A 21,849-nucleotide genomic window follows, 5' to 3' on the forward strand; every position below is an offset into this window, starting at 1 on the left:
ATCTGCTGTGGCCTCTTACCAAAACTTTGCCCACTGATTTTCTCCTAGAACAATGCCTAGCACACAGCTGACACTCGGTAAAGACTTCTGAGGGTCTGGAAATGGAATTTGCCAGCAGGTTTGCCTGGGAGGGCTGGAGGCTGTGTAAGTGTGTGGTCCGGAGGTGATCCCAATCCAGGCTTGACTCCTGACCTTCAGGCTCTTGGACAAGTTAATGTCACCCTACTGAGCCTCCATTTCCTCCCCTACAGCTGTCCAAAAGCCTGAACACACCTCAGTGTGGGGGACATTAGGACAATGGCTGGGGCTACAGGGACACCCTTATCCAGCTCCCTCCTGCCTGGGCTTCGGAAGGAGGTCCATGATCTCCAAATAGATTCCATGACCAGTGTGGCAACCGAGCATTCAGCTCTAAGGTCCCAGAATGGATTCTGTGGGGCCTTGTGAGATGTGCTCAGCCTGGCCTTGTGTGATCTCAGGTCAACCTCAATTTCCCCACCAGGCTACCAAGGAGCAGACTCATTACCCTGATACCCTTGCATTCTGCCCTCGGATAGGGCAGTGTCCTCTGGCATCACGTTCAAGGGCAAGAACCTTGATGCCAGTGGCACATACATGACGAGGCTGTCTGGAGTCTCGCCTCCGGGGTTACCACTTGTTAGACCCTTCCCCGCATCTCCCCCTCCCACAAGCTGGCATTTAGTGAACATCTACTATATGCCAGGCTCTATCCTTCCCCCAAATTTTCTCCTCCATCCTCACAATGCCCCCAAGAAGGGGGTCCTGGAATTTGGCCAGTTTTATAGCTAGGGAAACTGAGGTCCCCATAAAGGGACTATCTCCTTATAGGGTGGATTCTAGACCGGGCTGCCTTGTGAGAGTCCCCTGACAAGTGCTGTCCTCTTTGAAAAGGCCAGGCTAACATGCACTGCAAGGGCCTAGGTACCGGGCCCAGAAGAGAGGGCTGTATGTAAAGACGGGATGCCACCCCAGCCCAGAAGCCACACCCTCCGGGAGACAGACACAGAAACTGTCACACCAGGACAGGATGAGACAAGCCATGCTACCAGGAAGGGCACGGGCTACCTTGGCCCAGGACAGGACCACCTATGTCCCTTGTCTGACACCCCCAAGACAGCATCTGACCCACCCATGACATGTCCCCATATGCTGGTGCCAGCACACAGTAGGAGCACAAGAAACGCTCCTTGCATGGCATGGCAGTGACCTCGTGAGCATCAGAAAGTGTCTCTTCCCTCACCACTCCCAGCCATCCCATCACATCAACCAGGCCAGGGACACCTGTGGCCTGACGCTTCCACTGAGGATGCGTGGCCTCACACAGGTCTGACGTCTCATGGTTTACACAGGCTGGTCTCCTGCAGACCCAGCACTTCCTAGTTTGTAAGGCTGACCTTAGCCCTGATCTCTCGCTCCACCTTCACACACACTCAGGTGCCACTCTCCTCCTGGGCCAGGGCCCCTGCTTGCTACCTGGAGGGCCATTAGCTGTTGGCAGGGCCGCGAGCTTGTCACCAGGACACACGCAGCAATCCCAGACCCTGCTCACACCCGGGGGCTGAGGAAACCCCAGGCACCACTCCTACCATCTCTCCTGAGAGTGCAGAAGGTCCTCGCCTGGGGCTCAGGGGCATAGGCAGGAGAGGCAAGTGGCCTGGCAGACAGCGCCTGGAGGGGGTGGGGTGCTGCAAACGACCTTCCGAAACGCACTGATGAAGATGCAGTTTGGGGATGTGACTCAGCCGCCCGACGCACAGGCCAAATTCAGCCGTGTGTCCGCCATGCTCCTCCTTGCCTGGCAGCCTCGTCCTAAGGTGCCCTGGGCAGGGAGGGGTTGCGGGGATGAGTACAGGTGGCCTCTGGGAGGGAGAGAGGCAGCAGGGGGGTGGAGCTTCCAGGGCCCACGATGTGAATGTATACCTAGCTCTGATTGTGGCCTTTATTGAGCTCTTTATGAGAATTATCACGTTTAATCCCCACTGCCACTCAGTGAAGTAGGTGGCCATCCTGGTCCCATTTCACAGATGGGAGATAAGGATCAGAGATGTTTAGCACCTTGCCCAAGGTCACAAAGCCAGGAAGGGTAAGAATTAAGTTGGTACCATCTGGGGGCAATGAGTGGCTAGATCTGCCAAGTTCCCTCTTGCCAAGCCACCATCTGAGAAGGGAGCCAGCTCGGTCCTGCCTTTGACGGGCCACAGAGCTTGGGACACAGGCATGGTGGGTGTCTGAACATACCCATGATCTCAGAGGACACAGAAAGACCAAGAGTCCTGCCTGACTCTCCATAGAAGGGGGCAGCTTCTGCGAGTCCGGGTGGGGACAAGAAACCCCACACTTGCTCAGGTCTGCCTTCCCCTCCCCTACTGCAACTGGGCCTAAAGCTGGGGTCCCAGGGCTCCTTAGAAATTTCCAAAGAGGGGCGCCTGGGTGACTCAGTTGTTAAGTGTCTGCCTTTGGCTCAGGTCATGATCCCAGGGTCCTGGGATCGAAACCTGCTTCGGGCTCAGTGCTGTGCGGGATGCCTGCTTCTCCCTCTCCCACTCCCCTTGCTTGTGTTCCCTCTCTTGCTGTGTCTCTCTCTGTCAAATGAAAAAATAAAATCTTAAAAAGAAAGAAAGAAAGAAAGAAAGAAAGAAAGAAATTCCCAAAGAATCAGGAGCCCCTCTGAAACCCTGGCCAATGTTGGATGTCTATGGAAGGGTGTATTTTTGTGGGTGAAGGACATGGGTTTGCCAATGGGTTCTAAAACATTAGAAACACCCTACTGGGCCGCATCTGGTTTTGAGGGCCTCTAGAATCACCAAAACCACCTAACGTGTCTGGGGCATGAGACCTCTGTTCACTGAAGGCTGGGATGGAAGGGTGAGCCAAGCCCCTGCTTCCACACCATCCCAAGAGATGCTGTGGGAACCTTGTGAGCCACAAAGGGCGGGGGCACCCAGGAGGACTCAGGAGTGGGAGGAGGTAGGCAGGTGGCAGGGAACAGGAGAGCTAGCTCCTCCAAGGTCTCCCACCCAACAGAAATGCAAACTGGCCAGATCCCAAGGGTCCTTGAGTGAGCCCTTTCACAAATGCAGTGGCTGCCTGGGAGGGACCCTGGGGCGTCCTAGCTGGGATGAAGTCACTGCCCTCTCCTCAGGGGCCTTGGTGCCCCCCGCAGTGGGTCGGCGGCCAGGATGAAAGCGAGATCTCACTTGGGAAATGCTTAGCGTGTGGCCACGGGTACATTTGTGGTGGTGGAGCTGCCCAGGGCCACACTCCATCCTTCAGAGCTGGACAAGAAGGTGCCCCCTGCCTGTCAGTCTCCAAGACAGAGCCCCCTTGGGGCAAAATGCCCACCCCACTACTTTTAGGAACCAGCACACGGCAGAACCTTCCAGGATATGTGGGCAAGCTGTGGGGTATGTATCCCTGTGGGGACACACCTTGGGTAAGGTCCCCAAGACACCCCACCCAGCAGCACTCTTTGGCCCTAGCCCTGCAGGGTGGACAGGATCCACCTGCCCTCCCAGCCCTGAGCTGCCCGGGAGTGGGTACAGTAAGGCACCGACTGCCCAGTTCCCTTGGGCACCCCCCCACCCCCATCAACACCAGTCAGAAACCTGCCAGCAGTCAGCAGCGTGCAGTTAGCCTGCCCAGCCTTCCCCATGGCTGCCTCCAACAGCGCCCTCCACTCTGACCCATCAGCATCTCCCGTTTGGCCCCCAGCCTCCAGCACTCATATCTGCAGCCCTCCAGGACAGCCAAGGCAGTGCCCTGTGGGGGTACCTCAACCTCTGTCCAGGGACAGCTGGGAGACCCGGCTCCCTGGCCCCTGTAGGGGCGACCCTGAGGGCAGTACCTAAGGGCCAGTGGTGAGGGTCTCCTCCCTCCCATTTCCAAGTCAGTCCCAGGTTACTGCCTTCACCCCAAGAGCTCTCCCCACCCTATCTATGGAGTTTGGAGACTCACTGCTCTACCCTGCCAAAGTGAACCCAGTACCTTTCCCCTCCGAAGTGGGGGGTCCGTGAATCTGCACTCACTCAGACAGTGCACATACCCATGCATTCCCTCCCTCTCTGCGTCCCTTGGGTTCCAGACCCTAGAGAGACCCTCTGTCCTGGCCCCTGTCCCGAACCGCGCGTCCCCTCTCCGGGACGCGCCTCGCTCCTATAGCGCTCCGGTCCGTCCCACCCCGTACCTGCAGGGCTCGGCTCCCACCGACAGAAGAGGCTGGAGGGGAGAGGGTCCCACGCGGCCGCAGACCCTCGCGTGCGTGCCGAGGCCGGGGCCGCGGACGGGACGGGCAGCAGACGGCGGACGCGGGGCCCGGTGGAGGCCGGGCCAGGGGCGGCGGCGGGTGCATCCCCCGCCGCCCTGTCCACGGGCCCGGCCGGGGGCGAGCGCCCGCCCGGGCCGGGAGAGGAGGGGGCGGTGCGACGCGGGCGGAGCCGCCGATTGGTCGAGCCCGGGTTGGTACCGCCCCCGGCGACCCCGCAAGCCCCGCCTACATTTAAAGATCCCACATTCCCGGGAGTCCCCTTCAGCCCCCAGCGCTCAGCGGGTCCTCAAACTCGCTCTCTGGCTGGACGCAATGGAGGGCACCTGACTTAGCGAAGCGACAACTCCCGCCCCCGACAGCTCTCGGTAACTCCTAGAGACCCCCCTTTCCAAAATCGAGTCCCCAAACTCCAGCCAACCCTCGACCCCTCAAATACACGCATTTGCTGAGGGGAGAACTTCGCAAAGCGACTGGACACCTCCCTCCTGACGTGACCCACTCAGACATCCTGCTTGCTGTCTATTGCCAAGTGCAGGGTGCCTAGGACCCTAACGTGGGGGCTTCTAGGAGTTGAGAGGATGCTTGCTAGGGCCATGGGTTCAAGGCCATCTTCTTGGTACTTAGCCCCACCATTTCTAACCCTTACCACCAATACCAGGATGGCAGACCAGCAGAAGCCTGCTTGTCCAAAACCATGCTCCTTTCTCCTGGCACCTAAGGTGTCCTTGGGCGACTCATTTATTCAACTTAATAATGGCTGGAAGGGGCCTTGGGGATGGGGCATGGGGAGCTCTTTCCTCCTCCTCCCCCAAGCTGCCTTAGGCTTTACCCTATCCCTGCCTGGCTGGGGTGACTGAGTCCAACTCTGACCCCCACCCTCCACCTCTCTCCCAGTCCCCCACTGTTTTCTTCCCAGCTCAGAGATTGGGACAGGGTCAGGAACATCTGAGTGCTCGTCACTACCTGTAGTCTGCTGATCTGTTTCCTCTGCGCTGTCCGGAAAATAGCAAGACTGAATGAGGATGAGCGGATGGCTACCTGGGCAGGGGGTGGTCTCATGGGCCAGCGATGAGGCTACGCAGGGCCAGGTGATGGCCGCGGGGTCGGCGGATGAGACTTCTGTTTCTCATCCCAGCCTATTGGGGACACCCCAAAGAAGGCCTGGCCGTGGAAGCCCGGGGACCACTCAATGCCCTGCCATGTCCGCAGGGGTGCCAGAATGGGGAACCCTAAATGGATGCATTCTCAAGCCATGCTCAAGGAACAGCCACGCCTTCTGTAATCCCCATCCGCCCATCCGCGCAGCAGCCCCCACCCCAGGCCTGCCTGGGCTGCTGGGGGCTGTTTCTAAAGCACGGTCACGTTGGAACCACCCACACCTCCCTCGGGACCTGGCACACATCCTTGTACTGCATTCAGTGCTCCAGCCCCTGCCAGCCTGGGCCTGCCCCTGTGCGGATCCCTGCCCCACACGAAGCATTCACACCGTGCCCACGGGTCGACTCCAGCCTGCGCAGGCTTTCATGAAGTGCCTGCAGCATCAGATGCTTTTTGAATTCAAGTCTAACATGGAAACATCCAGATATTCACAAAGGCATGGGCCATGGACCCTGGAGGCTCCTCCAGGCCCTCCCACAGGCCCTGCAGGCTCTGTACCCATCTTCTCTCTCTGGAAAGATCCCTCTTTCCCATCGGGGCTCACCTGCCCTAAGGGACCAGGGACACCCATCGAGGAGCTAAACTTAGGATGGTTGACCTGGTGAATGACTACCGCCTACCCAAGTCTGCCCTCCTGCCTGCTTGAACCTCACCCCTCGGAGACAAGGCTGGCTGAGGTGGATAGGGGTCAAGGGTGGACAGACGTGGGGCTGTAGGTGGTCACCGCCTGAGATTTCATTGCAGACAGAGCCTTGTATCAGCCCATGGTTGGCTGGGGAAGACCTGAGGAGCCTACACATGAACTTGTCAGTTGGGATGCTCCCGGTGGGACTCAAACTCCCAGGAAATGGCCTAAAGAACAGGCAGGGGATGGGGCGGTTGTTGATCAGGAAGCACCTTTCCAGGGGCCTGAGGGCTGGGCCACAAGTCTAGGGCAGTGGCCAAAGGTCCAGGTGCAGGAGACCTGGGAGAGCCTCAAAGGGGTTATGGGACCCATAGCTTGCCTGAGCAGGGATGCACTGGCCACCTACTCCCTCCCCGCAGCTGGCATCCACACAAACCTCACACCCATCTGGGGCCTGGCAGATGACTGCCCAGGAGGTTGGACCCTGAGTTCCCCCTGAGTGTGGAGATGGCAGGGTGGGCAATATATTCATTCATTCATTCATTCATTCATTCACATAGCCACTGAGCCCCTTTTCTGAGTCTGGTGCTGGGAAGGCAGAGTCGGAGATAAAAACTTGTCCTTCTTGGAGTTGAATTTCTAGAATTGGAATAACCCTCTCCAAACAAAAGGACCAGTAGGAATTCTAGATACACAAGTATTAGGAGATGATCCTAATGATCTAATGACTGGAACAGAGGAGGGGACTTTGGGGTGGTCATGGGAGGCCTCCCAGAAGTGGGGAACATTCCAAAGGGGCCAAGGAGTGGGCGCTGGGAGAGCTAGAAGGGGGCACCAGGTGAAGGGCGCACTGCAAGGGTCAAGGCGCTAAGGTGGGACCAAGGAGGGCACGTTTGAGGAAGAGAAGAGACAGCAGTGTGGCCAGAGGGAAGGAGCGAAAGGGAAGGGCCAAGTCAGAGGCCGGCAGGGGGTCCCACCTGCAGAGGTGTGTTTGATGAGCCTCCCCCATCTAGGACCCTAGGGTCCAGTCCACCTAGGACCTCAGAGGGTGACCTTATTTGGAAACTGGGTCTTTGCAGATCCCGTTAAATGAAGGGGCGGTCATACTAGATTAGGGTGGGCCTTAACCCTAAGACTAGGGGTCCTCCTAAGAAGGCCACGTGAAGACACACACAGACACAGACGCTCAGCAGACTACCACGTGAAGACAGATGCGGAGACGGGAGTGATGTGGCCAGAAGCCCCAGGACACCTGGAGCCCCCAGGAAGGGGAAGAGCCAAAAAGAAGATCGTGCCCTAGGGCCTCCAGAGGGAATGTGGCCCTGCCCACCCAGGGATTGCAGGCCCTGGCCTCCAGGACTAGGAGAGAAAGACATTTCTCTTAAGGTTGCAGGCCTTTGCAACATCCCTGGAAAGTCACGTAGTGGTCACAGCCAAGGGCTCCTCCCTCGCTGAGCCTTGGTTCCCTCAGCAGGGTAGTGGGGGCCCTCTGAGGGCAGTGAGCAGGTCTAGGCAGCTAATCTCCCCTCAACCGTGCTAGGTACACAAGCACTCTCTAGATGTTCCTAGTGACTGTCGGCCTGATCAGAGCCTGATTGGTTCAAGCACCTTCCTGGCTTCTCTGGCTCCAATCCAGTCTCTGCGAGGTCCCCCCCAGAGGCATCTTTCCTTGCTAAAATCTCATCATGTTGCTTGTGATTCAGAGTGCTCCATGGCTCCCCATGGCCCTTGTGGCATCCGAAGAATTAGACCCTCAGCACGACTCCAGATGGACACTACCAAAGGCCTACTTGCCCTTCTAGACATCGCTCAAAGAGCAAGAACACCTCCTCCAGGACGCTTTCCCAGATTTCCCAGAGCATGACAAATCTCTCCCTCCTCATAGTTCCTCAGCACTGGGCAGGAACTTGGCCACACACACTCCCTCCTCCAGGCCCACCCAGTTCAGTCCCAGAATCTGCCCATTTCTCTCTCTCTCCGACTCTACACAGTCTCGGCCCAGCCAACTCTACCCAGTTGCCTCCTGGACTCCCCTCTGGCCTTCTGCCACTTCCACTCCTGCCCCAGCATTCCTGGTCTCCACAGTAGTTACAGAGGCTTTTGAAAATCATAAATCAGTCTCTTCCGTGCTCATACACCCTCCTTGGCTCCCCACGGCTCTGCAGTCCACTCTACCTCAGCCTCTACATGCAGACCCCTTTGTCTTCATCTTCCTCCTCTCTTCCTTGCTCATTCTGTTCCAGTTATAGCAGCCTCCTCATCCTCCTCCTTATATAGCAGTTCCTCAAACATGTCGAACTCATTGCTGCCTCAGGACCTTTGCACGTGCTGTTCCTGCTGCCTGGTATGCTGTTCTCCCAGCTCCCACCTAGCTGACTACTCCTCCTCCGGGTATCAGCTCATGGTCACCTCCCTGGAGAGGCCCCTGTGCCCTGGTCATTCTCTAACACAACAATGTGTTTTATTTTCCTCCCAGTACATCTCACAAGGGTTGATCTGGGCCGGCCTCAGTCCCTGCTGCATCACTAGTGCCCAGTCCAGAGCACACAGTACCTGCTCAGTGTTTGTCCACTGATTACATGCCCATACATATCTAGAAACCTTGTCTCAATTCTCCCCACATCCCCACTGACGGCTCACTGTTGACCCTGAATGTCAGCCAATGTTTGCAGGCGAAAGAAAGGGCGAAGGAGCTGCTCCCTAAAAGGCGTCTTGGGGAGTAAGACCACAGAATCTGGGCGGTGGAGGCTATAGGGGTGGTGGAACCTTCCAACCTGGGGCAAACCAGCCCCCCACCCCAGCTGTATAACACAGAGCAGGTCACCCAGCCTCTCTGAGCTGGTTCCCCACCACCAGTGAGGAGAAAACTGACAGTCACTCTCTGGGGGCTCTAGAAGGCATAGTTGTTTTGTTATATTTTGTTTGTATGATGTCAAAGGTTGGCACTTTTTTCTTAGATCACTAGTTTTCCTACCCAGCTCCTGGACCACTCCCCAAAAACACCCGAATCTGGATTTACTCACCCTGGTATGCAGGGGTCTCCCTGATGAGGCACCACCAAAGGGCCTGTCCCCTTTGATCCTGCTGGATTACCACGTGGCTGGCAGGGGGCTGAGCTGCCTTTCTTCTCCCCTCAACCTGTAAGGACCAGACATGGGGTGTGGGGTAGAGGCAGGGCCCCAGGACGGTGGGGGTGCATATAGCCCCTCACAGCAATCGTCTTTACAATAGATCTTTCTTCTGACTAGCTGAATTACCTTGTAAGTTTTAGGGAAACAAGATCAGTGGTGTTGTCTGGCCAGTGGGGCCTTGTTTCTGGGCCCAGGCCCCTCAAAGAGGCCCTGCTTATATTTCCACCCCATACGAGGCACCCTCCCTGGAAGCCTTACTTCCTTCAACAGGACGCCACTGCGCACTAAATGCTCTATCTGCCTTTCCCCATACTGTTCCCTGCCCTGCCCCCAGTTCTCCCCACTCCACAGTTCACTCACCACAGGGAGATCTAGGTGGATGAGGCTGGGGCGGGCTGGTGTGAGGATGAAGGAGACAGGGAACCCTGACTTGACCAGCTGTATTCTTGGCCACCCCCAAATCCTCACCCAGTCTGTAGCTGCCCTGAAGTCTGCAGCGCCCTCAAGGAATTCACTCTGTACTGGGCTGTTGCCCAAGCCCCTTGGTACCTGGGACCCACCCTGGAGGAGCGGGCCAAAGAAGACACAGAAGAGCCCTGTGGCGGAAAGGGGTGAGGGAGCTCAACCCCAGAAAGGGACTGAAGGGGTAACAGTCTGAAGTGGACGTCCCAGTTGCCCTTCCTCTTGCTGGGGGTCTGGAGTGGGGCCAGTGGCCCCCCAGACAGCTCAGGGGCTGCCTATTCCAGTCAGAGGGGCCCTGGATCTGACTCTTGTCCTGGGAGAACAGGGTGATCACCCAAGGTCACGCAGTGGGTCAGTGTGTCAGAGTGGAGATGACTCTATGAGTTCTGGAAGTACCCCTTGACCCCCTCCCCATTGTCCCTTCATCAGCCAGACTACCTTAGAGCTCTACGGCCTAAGTAGGCTGAAGGAAAAGGGTCTAGGAGGGACAAGATGCCTGGGAACCTGGAGGGAGCCAGGTGAGGGGCTTATCCACTGAGTCCTGTCGGGGCCTCCCCCAGGGTGGAGAGACTTGGGGAGAGTGTGGAACTCCCCCCTCCCTAGTTCCAGACAGGGTCCTCCGGCCCCACCCTGACTGTTAAGCGCAGGGAGCAGAAGACCCTAGAGCTGATACCACCAGGTGAGTTCTGGGGTTAGTGAGTCCACCACCAACACAACTCTGCCTCTGCCCAGCTCTGACCTTGGGTAAATGCTAACCCTCTCTGGTCTCAGCCCCTATCCCAATCAGTGGTGTAGGGGTGTGGGCGGGTGAACTTTAGGGGAGAGCAGAGCAAGAGCTCCCACTCACAGTAGGCTGGCAGGGGGGGGGGGGGCGGGTGGGTTCCCTTCCACTCTGCAGTGGGCCGGCCGGGGGAATCCCCACCACACTCAGTGGGAGGTGGAAAGGACTGAGGGGCAGGGAAGGGGAAGGGAGCAATCGAGCTGGTCCTCCCCCCCATTACCCCTCCCCCCTGCAAGCGCCGGAGGGTCCCCTTGTCTCCACCTTCACCTCTGTGGGAGGACGTCTCTGCATTTCAAATTTCCGGAGCGGTAGCCCCCTCCTCATAGGGGTATGCGGGGGGGGGGGGGGAGGGGGGTGCGTCTGGAGTGACTCGGGGCTTGGAGTTGGGCGGAGGGGGGGTCAGGTGGGATGGAAGGGGTTTCCCTCCCTCCCGCATCTCCCCCTTTGAATTCCCGAAGTCGGGGCAAACCCTGACCGAAACGCCCACCAAGGAGAAGGGGAGAGCCGCTGGGACCCCCGCCCTGTAAACCGCCCCCCGCCCCAATGCCCCACTGCTGCCTACTCACCGGCCGGAGACGGCCGCCGCCGCCGGAGCTCCAGCCGCCTGGCCCGAGCGCGAAGACAAGTGCACCGCCGGGCAAGGGCGTGTGAGCCGGGAGGGAGGGTGTGCGCGCGCCGCCGCAGAGCTGACCCCCCTCCCCGCCGACCTGGGCCCCGCCCCGCCTCCTGGGGAGGGGCGCCTACCCGGGGGAGCGCGAGAGGCGGACTGCGGCGGCCACCGGGCGACCCCCTCTCCACGACGCTTCCCTAGAAAGGGTGGGGAGGGAATCCCCCTCCCCGCAGGGGTGTAACAGCCAATCCCAAAGAACGCTCAAAGAGCTGGGAGGACCCTCTGCCGCTCCTGGCCCACGACGTTCATGTTACAAATAGGGAAACTGAGACCCAGAGATGGGGAGCCCCTGGCCAGGACCCAGCCCCCCAGCATCATAGAAATGCGGCTGCCCGCCTTTCTGTGGGGGTCGCTCTCCGGCGTCCGGGGAAGGAATGAAGCCAGAAAGAGAAAGGAAAGCAATTAAGCCCCCAAGCTTGGGCGGGCTCTGGGGCCTGGGAGGTCCAGGGGGAATCCGGAGGCTTCAGGCAGCTGGTGACGTTGCTGGGGCTAGAAGGTCCCGCGGAGGGAGGGGTACCCGGGTGGCCACAAAACAAACCACAGAAAACTTCTCTAATGTCATTGTGGTGCTGTGACGTCCCCCCTCTCTCTGCACGATTCAGGGACCCTGCTGAACGTGAACAGCAGGGGCCTGGGCCGCGAGACTGTGAAGGTCACTCTGCCAAATTATAAGAATGCGGCTCCTGGGGTTTGGGTCACTAGGGGATGACGGAAGGGGCGCTGCGCAGGACTCAGCACCCCCTGCGACCTTGGCCCAGCTCAGGCCCCTCTCTGAGCCGATTTCTTTCCTGCGACTGGACAGCATCCACTTCTGGGGTCCCTCCAGCTCTCAGAGGTCTTTGGGGCTGCCCGCTACATTTTGCTGTTCTCCTCCAGCTCCCCCACAGGAGGAGTGGTGCCTCCGAGACCACCGAGTTCCCCCTCGCCGCCCCCTGCCCTCCGCAGCCCCACCCACCCAGTCTCTGAACCCCCACCCACCTTCTGCCTCGGCCTGGGTTGAGGGGGTTTCCTCTGGGAGCCTCCATCCTTTTTTTGTTGTTGTTGTTGTTTTCCCCCCCTTTTCTTCCATTCATTCTAAAAATAGCCCTCCCTCTCCAACACTTCCCTTCCCCCCTCCATCCCCCCCCACGCCGCCGGGAGCGTCTCCTGAAAGGTAATGCCTTCCCCGGGTGGGGTCCCGGAGGCCGGGATTCCGCGGCGCGGGCGGGGCTGGAGGATGCGGACCGCGGGGAACCGGTGGGGGGCCATTGGGAGCGAAACCCCCTCCTTCCCATTGTGTGTGAGATGCTCTCAGAAGGAGCCGCCAGCGTGACCGTGACCGTGTGTGGAGGGAAAGAGAACAAAGGGGCGGGGGACCGCTAGGATATGCATTGTGGAGGCAGAGAAAGGGAGGGGTGGGGAAACCGGGAACCGCGGGTACTCAACTGGAAGAGGGGTCTCACCCAGAACCTCTGTGGGGATAACTCTCCACCCCTGGGTGGAGTCTGAAGTCACTACCTTGGTCGGACACAGGAAGGGAGAGTAAAGAACCAGCAGTAACAGGGTGGCTTCATGGAGGGAGGGCCAGTCCCCCTCCCTTGAACCCAGACAACTGCCCTGTGGCACCCCCAGAATGCCCCACCCAGTCCTGCTGCTGCTCTTGTCCACAGTCTCGGGGGTCCTTTCTCCATGACGCAGCTACAGAATTGTCCTCAGATATGTGACTGAATCATGTCCCTATCCACATAACTAGCACCCTCCTCCTTGAACCTAGAGAAAGACCTATTCACGCCCTCCAAGTCCTGAGTGGTCTGGCTCCCATTCCCTTTTGACCCAAGACTAGGGCTATTTCCCTTGACCACCTACCTCACTCTGGCCGTACTCAGCCTCTGTCTTAATGTGTCCAGCCTCAGGGCCTTTGCATCTGCTGTTCCTCCTGCCAGGATCACCCTTCCTTCACCCACTGTTGTCTTTCAGAGCCTGGTCTGAGGTCACCTCCTGCTCTAGCCACACCCCTCTAGTTTACCATCTTCAATTCCTGGTGTGCTCTGTTACTTCCTCACCTTCTGCCTCCCCCAGGGAATGTACTCCCCACCCCACCACAACTCAGGCCTGACTGATGAGAGGAAGGGCCAACTCTGACCCAGCACCACTCACCAGTTGGGAGCTACCCAGCTCCAATGGCACCACTGCCCCGCTAACCACCCTGGAAAGCACCCCTAGGACATGGCACAAAAGATCCAGCCCCTGCTTCTGCAGGGGCGTCAACTTCCAGTGAAACTAAAAACACAGACACCCAGATGTTGCCTCCCCCCCACCCCGGGGATGGCTTAGCCTGTTTCCAGAGTAACATGCCATGAGAAAAATGGCCCGCAGGGATCGAGTTCTGGGCCTGTTGAGCAGAAGCCTGTACGGAGGAGTGTCTGTTCAAATGGCAAATAGATGGAAAATCCTTATGAAGAACAAAGATGAGAACTGCCGGGAGGGGGAGGCACTGGGGGCAGCCCTGGGCATGGGCTCTGGGGAGAGGAGTGACCTTTCCTTTGTTATATTAGCTTTTTCATCATGTTTTCTTATACTTTTTGAAATGAAAGGGGAGGATGAAAGGAAAATCGCTTTGTTGGAGGGTAGAAAGCTCCGAGAGGGTATATGCCCCCATGCAACAGAAAACACAGCTGTGTTGAGAAATCAAATACCCACCCCCCCAATACTTACCTCCATAAATTTACCCTGAAATGTTTGAACACCTACTATAAATTTAAATGCCCAGAGATGGAGTTAGGAGGGGGTGGGGATTCCTGGCTCCTGAGAGTAGAGCCACGGGGTTCTGGGAAAAGGGGAGGCTGGGATGAGCAAGAACATGTGGCCTCAGCAGGGCCAGGCCCACAGCCAAGGGTTTAAGGGACTTGTGGGGGTTGAGAGAGAGAGAGAGAGAAAGCCCCTGAAGACGGGTGACTGCCTTTTCTTTGCACCTTTCACTGCCAGGCCAGGACCTGACCTCAGGCTGGTGTTCAATGCCAGAAGGGTAGGAGATGGCAGGGGAAGTGGGGGGACCCAGCATGCAGAGATATGGGAGCCAGGGAGGGAAGAAACAAAGGCATCCTCCAAGAGCTTTCAGAAAGCCTCAAAGGATAGGCAGGGGAGTGGGGCAGAAAGGGGGTGCTCAATCAATATTAGGTCTGCCAAATAAAACACAGGGCACGGAATGGGGCATACTTATAAAGATAAAAATTATTTGTTGTTTAAAAAAAAAATTATTTGTTGTTTACCTGAAAGTCAAGTTTAACTGGGAAACCTGTAGTTTTCCTTTCTAAATCTGGAAACCCTAAGGCCCAGATCTTCTGCCCAAGCGAACCTGGGGTCTGCTAGGGGGGAGCGCAGGAGTGGCCCTATTGGCGTCCGTTCTCTTCCCTCCCATCTCCTCCAGACCCCCCACGTGCTCCCTTCTTAGGCTTTTCTTTGTCCCCCTCACGTTGTCCCCGTCCCTTAACTGCTGAAGTTTCCCCCCTCCCCTCCTCTCTTCCTTTGTTGTCCCCTGCCTCCCACACGCTGCCACATTACCCCATCCGCCCACTCCTCCTCCTCGGACACTCCTCTCCCCATCTTCCACAGCCCTTCGCTTTTTCCCCACCTTCTCTGGTACCCACCCCTCCTCCCCGTCCCTTCACCAACCTCCCCTCCTCCAAAGCCCCTCTCTCCGCGGTAACCTCCTCCCCAGACACCCATCCTCTCCTCTGCGAACCGCCTCCCCTCCCCACCGCAGGTCCCCGGGGCGCACGAGGGGGAACCCCGGCCACCGGCACCGAGCTGCACGCAGGCGCAGAGTCGCCCGGCTTCCCTGAGGCCGCCGCCCCCCTCGCTGCGGCCCGCGCGCCCCGTTGCCAAGGCGACGGCGAGGGCCGGAGCGGGAACCTCCGGAAGACCCCGCTCGCTCTCCCTCCCGCGCCACCTCCTCAGCAAACCCCACTCTGGTTTGAGCCGGTTTCCCCACCCCGCCCCCAGTGCGCACTGCGGCGTGTGAGGATTCCCTTGCCCACAGGGCGGGGGTCGGGCAGCGATCGACGCATGCGCCCCCGGCGAGGCTTTCCCTCCCCGCCACGCGCTCGACGGGAAAGCCCTAGCGCGTGAAGCGAGCACCCCCGCGCAGGCGCAGTGTGCGCCCGGCGTCCCCACGGCCCCGCCTGGTCGTGCAGGCAACGCGCGCGGGGAGGGCTGGGAGAGCACGGAACTCCCGTCTCACGCCCCCTCCCGCGCACTGCAGCGGAGCCGGGGATTCCCTGCTGCCCGCGCGCAAGCGCGGGCCTGGGATTCCGCGGGGGCGGGGCCGGAGAAAGAAGGGGCTTTTCCGTGAAAGGGAACAAAGGTTCTTACCGTAGTGCTTTTGTCAGAGGACCGAAGGCGGTCCTCTCAGCTCCTGTCCTGAGTTTTACCTCCTCTCTGGTCCACTGGCCGTCCCTCTGCAGTTCTCCAGGTGAGCTTGCCACACGCAGCTCTGATACCCGCACCGTGGCTCCCCATCGCCCTGAGGTGAATTCCCATCCCTCAGCCCTGCACGCCCAGCTGACACCTTCCTTCCGGTTAATCACTGTTAGTCGCGAGTCCTCCCTAATTCCCCCGCCACAAAGACCTCAACGTGGCCATGCAGGCTGGAGGCTCCTTTGCCAAGCCTTCCTTCAGGAAATGCCTTTCCCAGGCACCGTCTCATTGATTCTCCAGATAGACTTGGGTTAGATACTGTTTTAGTTCCATTTTATATAAGAGGAAACTGAGACTTAGACCCATTAAGGCCCTGGCCTAAGACCCCAGAAGTAGAAGGAAGAAGCCTCTATTTGTGGGGAAACTTCTGGACTCAACCCCCAATCCAGATCCCCCTGCCGCCCCTGATGGCTCCCTTGCAGCCCTGGGTGCTTTCTTGGGTATGTGACTCAGGCAGGTGATTTAGTTTTCCCATCTGTAATGGGGATAAATCGCTCATGGGGCTTTCCCCAGGGTTCAGTGAAACATTACCATGTGCTAAGCCAGGGCTCAGCATCCAGGGGATGGTTCCCACAGCTGGTCTAATCCCCGTTAAGTGGTCACCTTCCCCCACTTGAACCCCCTCCCACCATGTTTCTTGGTGGCCTTCTGCCTCACTTCCCTAATCCCCACAGGGTCTTCTGGGTTACTTCCTGGATTCCTCACATGCCTTGTGGTCATTCTTAGAGTTGGCTCCAGGATCTCCACACTAAACCAGTGCTCCATATATGTTGGTTAGTTTTATGTCAGCTACCATCATTTCAGGCACCTTCCATTCTGCATTTTAGCTGAACCCAATTATTAATGGCACCCCTTCCTTGAATAGGAGAGTTGTGACATCCAGGCCTTTGTACAGGTGGTTCCTTCAGCCCTTTCTGTTCCTGTATGTGTAGAGAATTGCTGGGCATCCTTCAGGGCCCTCCCTCCATGAAACTGTCATGGCCCCCTCTGGCCCAGCCCTGACACTACACCACTCGACAGGAATGGGGACCAGAGGCCACATGGAAAGCCCTGTGGGTGCAGGGAGGGTATTGCTTGGGTGGGAGCCATAGCAGTGACCTGGTAAATACTTAGATCCTCCCTAACATGTGTGGGCCCATCTGGTTGCTGCCCTCCCTTTCTTCGAACTCTCCAAGGCCAACTGAGTTCTAGGAACCCAGAACCAGGTGCAGATCTCACCCAGCCCTTCCCAAAACATGTGGCCTCTGATGAGACACTTACTCCTACCCAGATCCACCTGCGTGCTCTAGCTTCCAGGCTCTTGCCTGCCTATACGATGGAATCTGACTCATCTCCCACTCAGGCCTGCTCTGAAGAAATCCTCCACTGGGAAGCTGGCCCAGGACTTGACCCAGATGCCTCCCACATCGGACTAACACCACAGCAGCCAGCATTTCCTAACCCCCAAGCACAGTATGTGACCTGACTGCTGACTTTGAACCAGAATCTCAGGATGCTAACTACATCATCTCTAGGTTGCCTCTGGTCCTGCCCTGAAGTGCTCTGTGACCCAGAGCCAGCATCTCAACCTCTCTGAGCAGTCCTCCTGCAGCAGCCCAGCCATGGCTTCTGGGGGTGGTGGTACAGTCCCTTCATGGACAAGTGGCCCAGCCAGGTGGGAATGCATAAGAGCCAGGCCCAGGTGACAGTGGGCTTGCTGCGACAGGAGGGCATTTGGGAGCCCTGATCTTCTCTGGCTGTGACCCCTGCATTCCCTGGCATTCCAACCCTCCTCTCCCCACCACCAACCTGCCGCCCACAGACACTCCTAGAGCACACTCTGCCTCACCGACTGCCTTTATTGGGCATCATTCCCAGGGCTCTGCGGGCGCAGGAAGGGGGCGGCGGGCATCACTCGAAGCGGGACTCTCCAGCAGGAGGCATGACCTATGATGCCACGTAGCCCCCAGGACACGCGCCTCAGCCCCGGACCTCTCTGTAACCCACGCAGCTGACCCAGCAGGAGGGCGTGTGACTTCACGACCCTGACCGCCTGTGGGGCGGCTCCCCCAGTTCTGGGCTCACTTGGGGGCATTGAAGGTTACGGCCCGCTGGTTCATGGGGTTGTCTGGCGACCGCAGCCACTCCTTCTTGAGCAGCTGCTTTAACTGTGACAGCCGCATGTTGGGGTTTTCTTGCTTGAGCCGCGGCAGCTGTGCCTCCTCGAAGGCAGTGAAGGCCGCCCGCATGCGGCGCTCTGGGTGCCGGTCCGCAGCCTCTTCTGCCACGCTAGGAGTGGACAAGGGCGTTAAGGGGCGGGTCTATGGGGGCGGGCCCCGCCTTGACGCGTTGCCCCGCCCCGTGCCCAAGCCCCGCCCATTACCTGAGCACGGCGATGGCATCCTCAATGGTGCGTGCTTCCACGCTGCCCTCCTCCAGCACGCGGCGGTTCACATTCTCCTCCAGCGGCACCTCCAAGTGGCTCTTGGCTTTCTCGACTGAAGGTGGGAGGCAGCCAAGTGACAGAGACATACACAGAGACAGAGAGATAAGCAGGGATGCAAGATTCCAGAGAGATGACAGAGACACAGTGGGGGAAGAGAGGGGAGAGAAGAGGCTGGCGGGCAAAGAAGGATGGGGGAGCCCTCTGGCCCTCCCTGGCCCCTGCCCAGGGCACGCTGTCCTCTTACCTAGCCTGCAGCTGGGCACACAAGAGGTGCCCAACTCATGGCTGGTGTCTCCTCAGCCTCAAGGCACCTCATTAATGCCCTGAGGACCCCCTGGAGCACAAGCCAGGTCAGGTGCAGAGCAAGCAAATGCAGCCTGTTGTGTGCCCCTGCTCCCCGTGCTCAAAGCCAGACCAGCCAGGCCACTGCCCACCCATGCTTCACCACAGCCCAGGCAGCTTCTCTGGGGCTGAGGAAGGGGCGCTAGACTCAGCCAGAGGCAGCCCCACAGCCTGTCCTTTACTGGGTAAAAAGGCAGCTCCAGAGCCCACCTGGGTCCGGGGCTTCTTTGTGCTGGTGGTCTCGGCGGAGTGTCTCCTCGATCTGGGCCCGGGTGACCTTGCTGGGTGCAGACGCACGGGGGGCCTTGCCGCCCTTGAGCTTAGAGTCCTCCTCCTCCAGCAGGCGCTGCGTCTCCTTCTTGCGCTCAAGCTGCTCCAGGCGCCGCTTCTCCTTCTCCTCCTGTGGGGGGAAGGGGTGATCAGGAGTCTACCCCCCCACACACTGGCACAGGTGGACCGAGGCCCTGCTATGTGCTAAACCCTGTGCTATGCTCGGGGGACACAGCTGGGGCCCCAGACTACCTGAGGGGTCCCAGCCTACGTGACTATGGGAACAACAGGGAACCCTGGCCACGGCAAGTGGGTGGGTGGTTCTTGAAGGAAAAGTGACACCTGGGCTGGAGGAGGAGCCAGCCAGGAGCTAGCTGGAGGACAGGAGCGTCCTTAGCTGTGGGAATGCAGGTGCAAAGGCCGTGAAGCAGGAACCTCCTAGAGGATGGTGTGGCTGGAGCAGGGAGGGGAAATGTGGAAGGAGGGGGGAGGGAGGCGACAGGAGCCAGGGAAGGTCTGAACACACTTGTTGGCTGGAGCAGGGATCGTGCCCCAGCCCAGTGCCCTAGGACAGTGTCCCCAGCCCAGTATCACAAGGGACTGGTCCCACCTTTGCTCCTCAGAGAGACCTTGATGCCATCTGGCCTACAGGACTTGCCCTTGGCTGCTGCCCCTCAACTACTCTAGGAGGAAGAGCCATGTTCTGGTTCATTTATAATGCAGGGCAGCCATGGCTTGGAATGTTCTGCCACCTCCCACTTGCACCCCCACAGGGCCCTGCAGCCTAGGTACCCACTGGCCTATCCTCTGTCTGCAACTCTGCCACCTGATTTCCATGCCTTGAGGATGGTCCCCACTCCTTCAGCGCCCTCTGTGACCCTCCTATAGTGGGACTAAGTGTCCCAGAAGATGACTCCATATGCCTGAGGATACCCCCTGGGCCTCTGACCTCTACCCTGCCTATCCAGTAGGAAAGTGGGGGAGAGGTTAAAGGTTAGGGGCTCCCTTGGGGCTGCCTGGGTGGTTCGGTCAATTAAGCATCTGTCTTTGGCTTGGGTCATGATCCCAGGGTCCTAGGTTCAAGCCCCACATCAGGCTCCCTGTGGGAGCCTACTTCTCACTCTGCCCGCTGCTCCCCCTGCTTGTGCTCTCTCTCGAATAAAGAAATAAAATCTTTAAAATAAAGGCGGGAGGCTCCCACACCTGTGTCCAGGCCTCTCAGGCCAGGCCAGTGTGCTTTGATCCTCAGTTTAACCATCAATCAGAGATAATGTCCTCCCAAGGCCCCCGACCCCCGCATGGTGCTCATACAGCCTGTGTTCATTCAGTCCTGCCTTGACCTTGGCACTGGCTGCTCTCTCCTCCCAGCGCACCAATGTAGCCTCCTTCTCTGCTTCCTCTGGCTCCTCCTGAGTTCCTGGATCCCTATTGAGCCCATCCACTCCATGGCTTTTTCCTGTGTCTCACAGATTCCTGTTTCTCATCTTCTAGGTGGTTTGTCCTGGAGGCAGTCCCTGGCCTGGGTTTTGAACAGCTGCCTTCTGACCCGGGGCCCAGTACCCAGTAGGTGCTTAGTAAAAGTACGCTGAATGAATGCATGAATTCCCAAAGGCTCCAATAACTCAGGAAAGACATGCGGCTTGTCGCCATCAGTCTCTAGGGACATGGGACTGAGGAGGAAATCAGAGCATTTATACTCTGACATTCAGCAAAAATTTTTTTTAAAAAGTCACTTGCCATTTTTAAAAAAGAGCAATTAGCAGTTGGCAGTATCTGGTGATGGGAGATGTAAGTCTGCTTTGCAAAATATTCCAGAGCCGTAAGGAACGAGTCTATGAATAATTGACATGAAGCCCAGACAGTCAGGTGCTCATCGCCCAGTTGCTTAATATGGAACAAGTGGAGATGAAACGCTGACTTCCAGGACAGGCGATGAATTACAGCCCCATCCCTGGCTGATGGCGGAGGACCAGGAGAAACAAGGCTGTGGGACCCTATTTAGCTCAAGACATGGGCTTCGGGGTAGGATATCCGGCAAAAAAGGTCTTTGGTGTCATGTGAGGGGAGGAGGTGTTACTTTTTAGTGCTTTGGAGTGAGCATGGATTTGCTTTTCTCTTTTCAAGATTTTATTTTTTCCTTTTTGTTTGCTGCTGTTGTTTAAGTATGTTCAATGTGGGGCTTGAACTCAAGATCCTGAGATCAAGACCTGATCTGAGATCAAGAATCAGAGGCTTTAGGGGCACCTGGGTGGCTCAGTCAGTTGAGCATCTGCCTTCAACTCAGGTCATGATCCCAGGATCCTGGGATTGAGCCCTGCATCGGGCTCCCTGCTCAGTGGAGATCCTGCTTCTCCCTCTCCTGCTCCCCCTGCTTGTGCTCTCTCTGTCAAATAAATAAATTTTACTTGTTTTATATAAATTTTATTTATTTATCAGTTTGAGAGAGAGATCATGGGTACTCGAGCAGGGGGAGGGGCAGAGGGAGAAACAGACTCCCCGCTGAGCAGTGAGCCTGACCTCTCTGGCTTTTCTCTCTGCATAACGGCTCTTTGGCAGACAATACTTTTTGTCTTTTGGGTCTTCAACTTTCCTATACTGTCAAAATACTGATAGTAAAAAAAGAAAATTTAAAGACCTCCATGGACCCAGTGCAGCACAGGGCCTGGGGAGGGAACCAGTGACCAATGTCCAACTAAAAACAAGGCAGGATCCAGTTTCGCATAGGAATGTGATAGGGAAAATTCACAAAAGTGCCCAGGTGCACCAGGAATTGGGCAAGCAGGGATGGCATGTCACCTCCGGTATTTTCTACCACTGTTACCAATCTGGACAAGAACCTCTGACCAGCTCAGGGGAAACAGGCAGCATAGCTATAAATGGGTCTCTGGCGCCACCTACTGGACCCAGCAAATCAATACCAGCCCTGATCCACAACCCAGACACCAATTAGGTACCCATCAGAGAGCAGACAGCCACGCCTGCACTCTTCTGTGTTTTTACACACACCTGGAAGAGCCCGCGAGCCCTGGGGCCAGGAGGGTGGATCCAGGGGACCTATTACAGCAGTTCTTGGCACAGCTGACGTGGGGCTGGCTCATCATTTACTATGGGGTTGTCCAGTATCATGAAGTGTGCTGGGCAGCATGCCTGGCCCCCACCCACCAGATGCCAGTAACACCTTCCACCCATTGGTTGTGACAATCCAAAATGTCTCCAGATGTGCCAAGTGTCCGCTGAGTGCAGAA

The 21,849-nt window shown here is 57.7% G+C and overlaps 2 protein-coding genes across 8 annotated transcripts in view; both read right to left on the reverse strand.

The window, feature by feature from the left end:
- KCNN1 (potassium calcium-activated channel subfamily N member 1) overlaps nt 1-11,134 on the reverse strand; it is a 30,051-nt gene extending 18,917 nt beyond the window's left edge. For 2 of the 3 annotated variants that reach the window (XR_014305252.1, XM_082709512.1), the window contains exon 1: nt 4,205-4,417. Coding sequence is in view for 1 of the 3 variants with exons in the window: in XM_082709512.1 (XP_082565638.1) it covers nt 4,205-4,369 (165 nt within the window). In the remaining 2 variants the exon portion in view is untranslated. Of the gene's footprint in view, nt 1-4,204; nt 4,418-9,091; nt 9,207-11,008 lie in introns of those variants that run through there. The other variant, XM_082709513.1, reaches the window with a different exon arrangement.
- A 6,253-nt stretch (nt 11,135-17,387) lies between these two features.
- The window catches only part of CCDC124 (coiled-coil domain containing 124), a 40,830-nt gene continuing 36,368 nt past the window's right edge, over nt 17,388-21,849 (reverse strand). For all 5 annotated transcript variants that reach the window (XM_082710969.1, XM_082710968.1, XM_082710967.1 and 2 more), the window contains 3 exons: nt 18,545-18,734; nt 17,930-18,044; nt 17,388-17,835 (listed from right to left, as the gene is read on the reverse strand). In XM_082710969.1, the coding sequence (XP_082567095.1) occupies nt 17,628-17,835; nt 17,930-18,044; nt 18,545-18,734 (513 nt within the window). In that variant the 3' untranslated portion in view covers nt 17,388-17,627. The remainder of the gene's footprint in view (nt 17,836-17,929; nt 18,045-18,544; nt 18,735-21,849) is intronic.

This window comes from Mustela nivalis (assembly GCF_964662115.1).
Source record: "Mustela nivalis genome assembly, chromosome: 1".
Lineage (NCBI taxonomy): Eukaryota > Metazoa > Chordata > Mammalia > Carnivora > Mustelidae > Mustela > Mustela nivalis.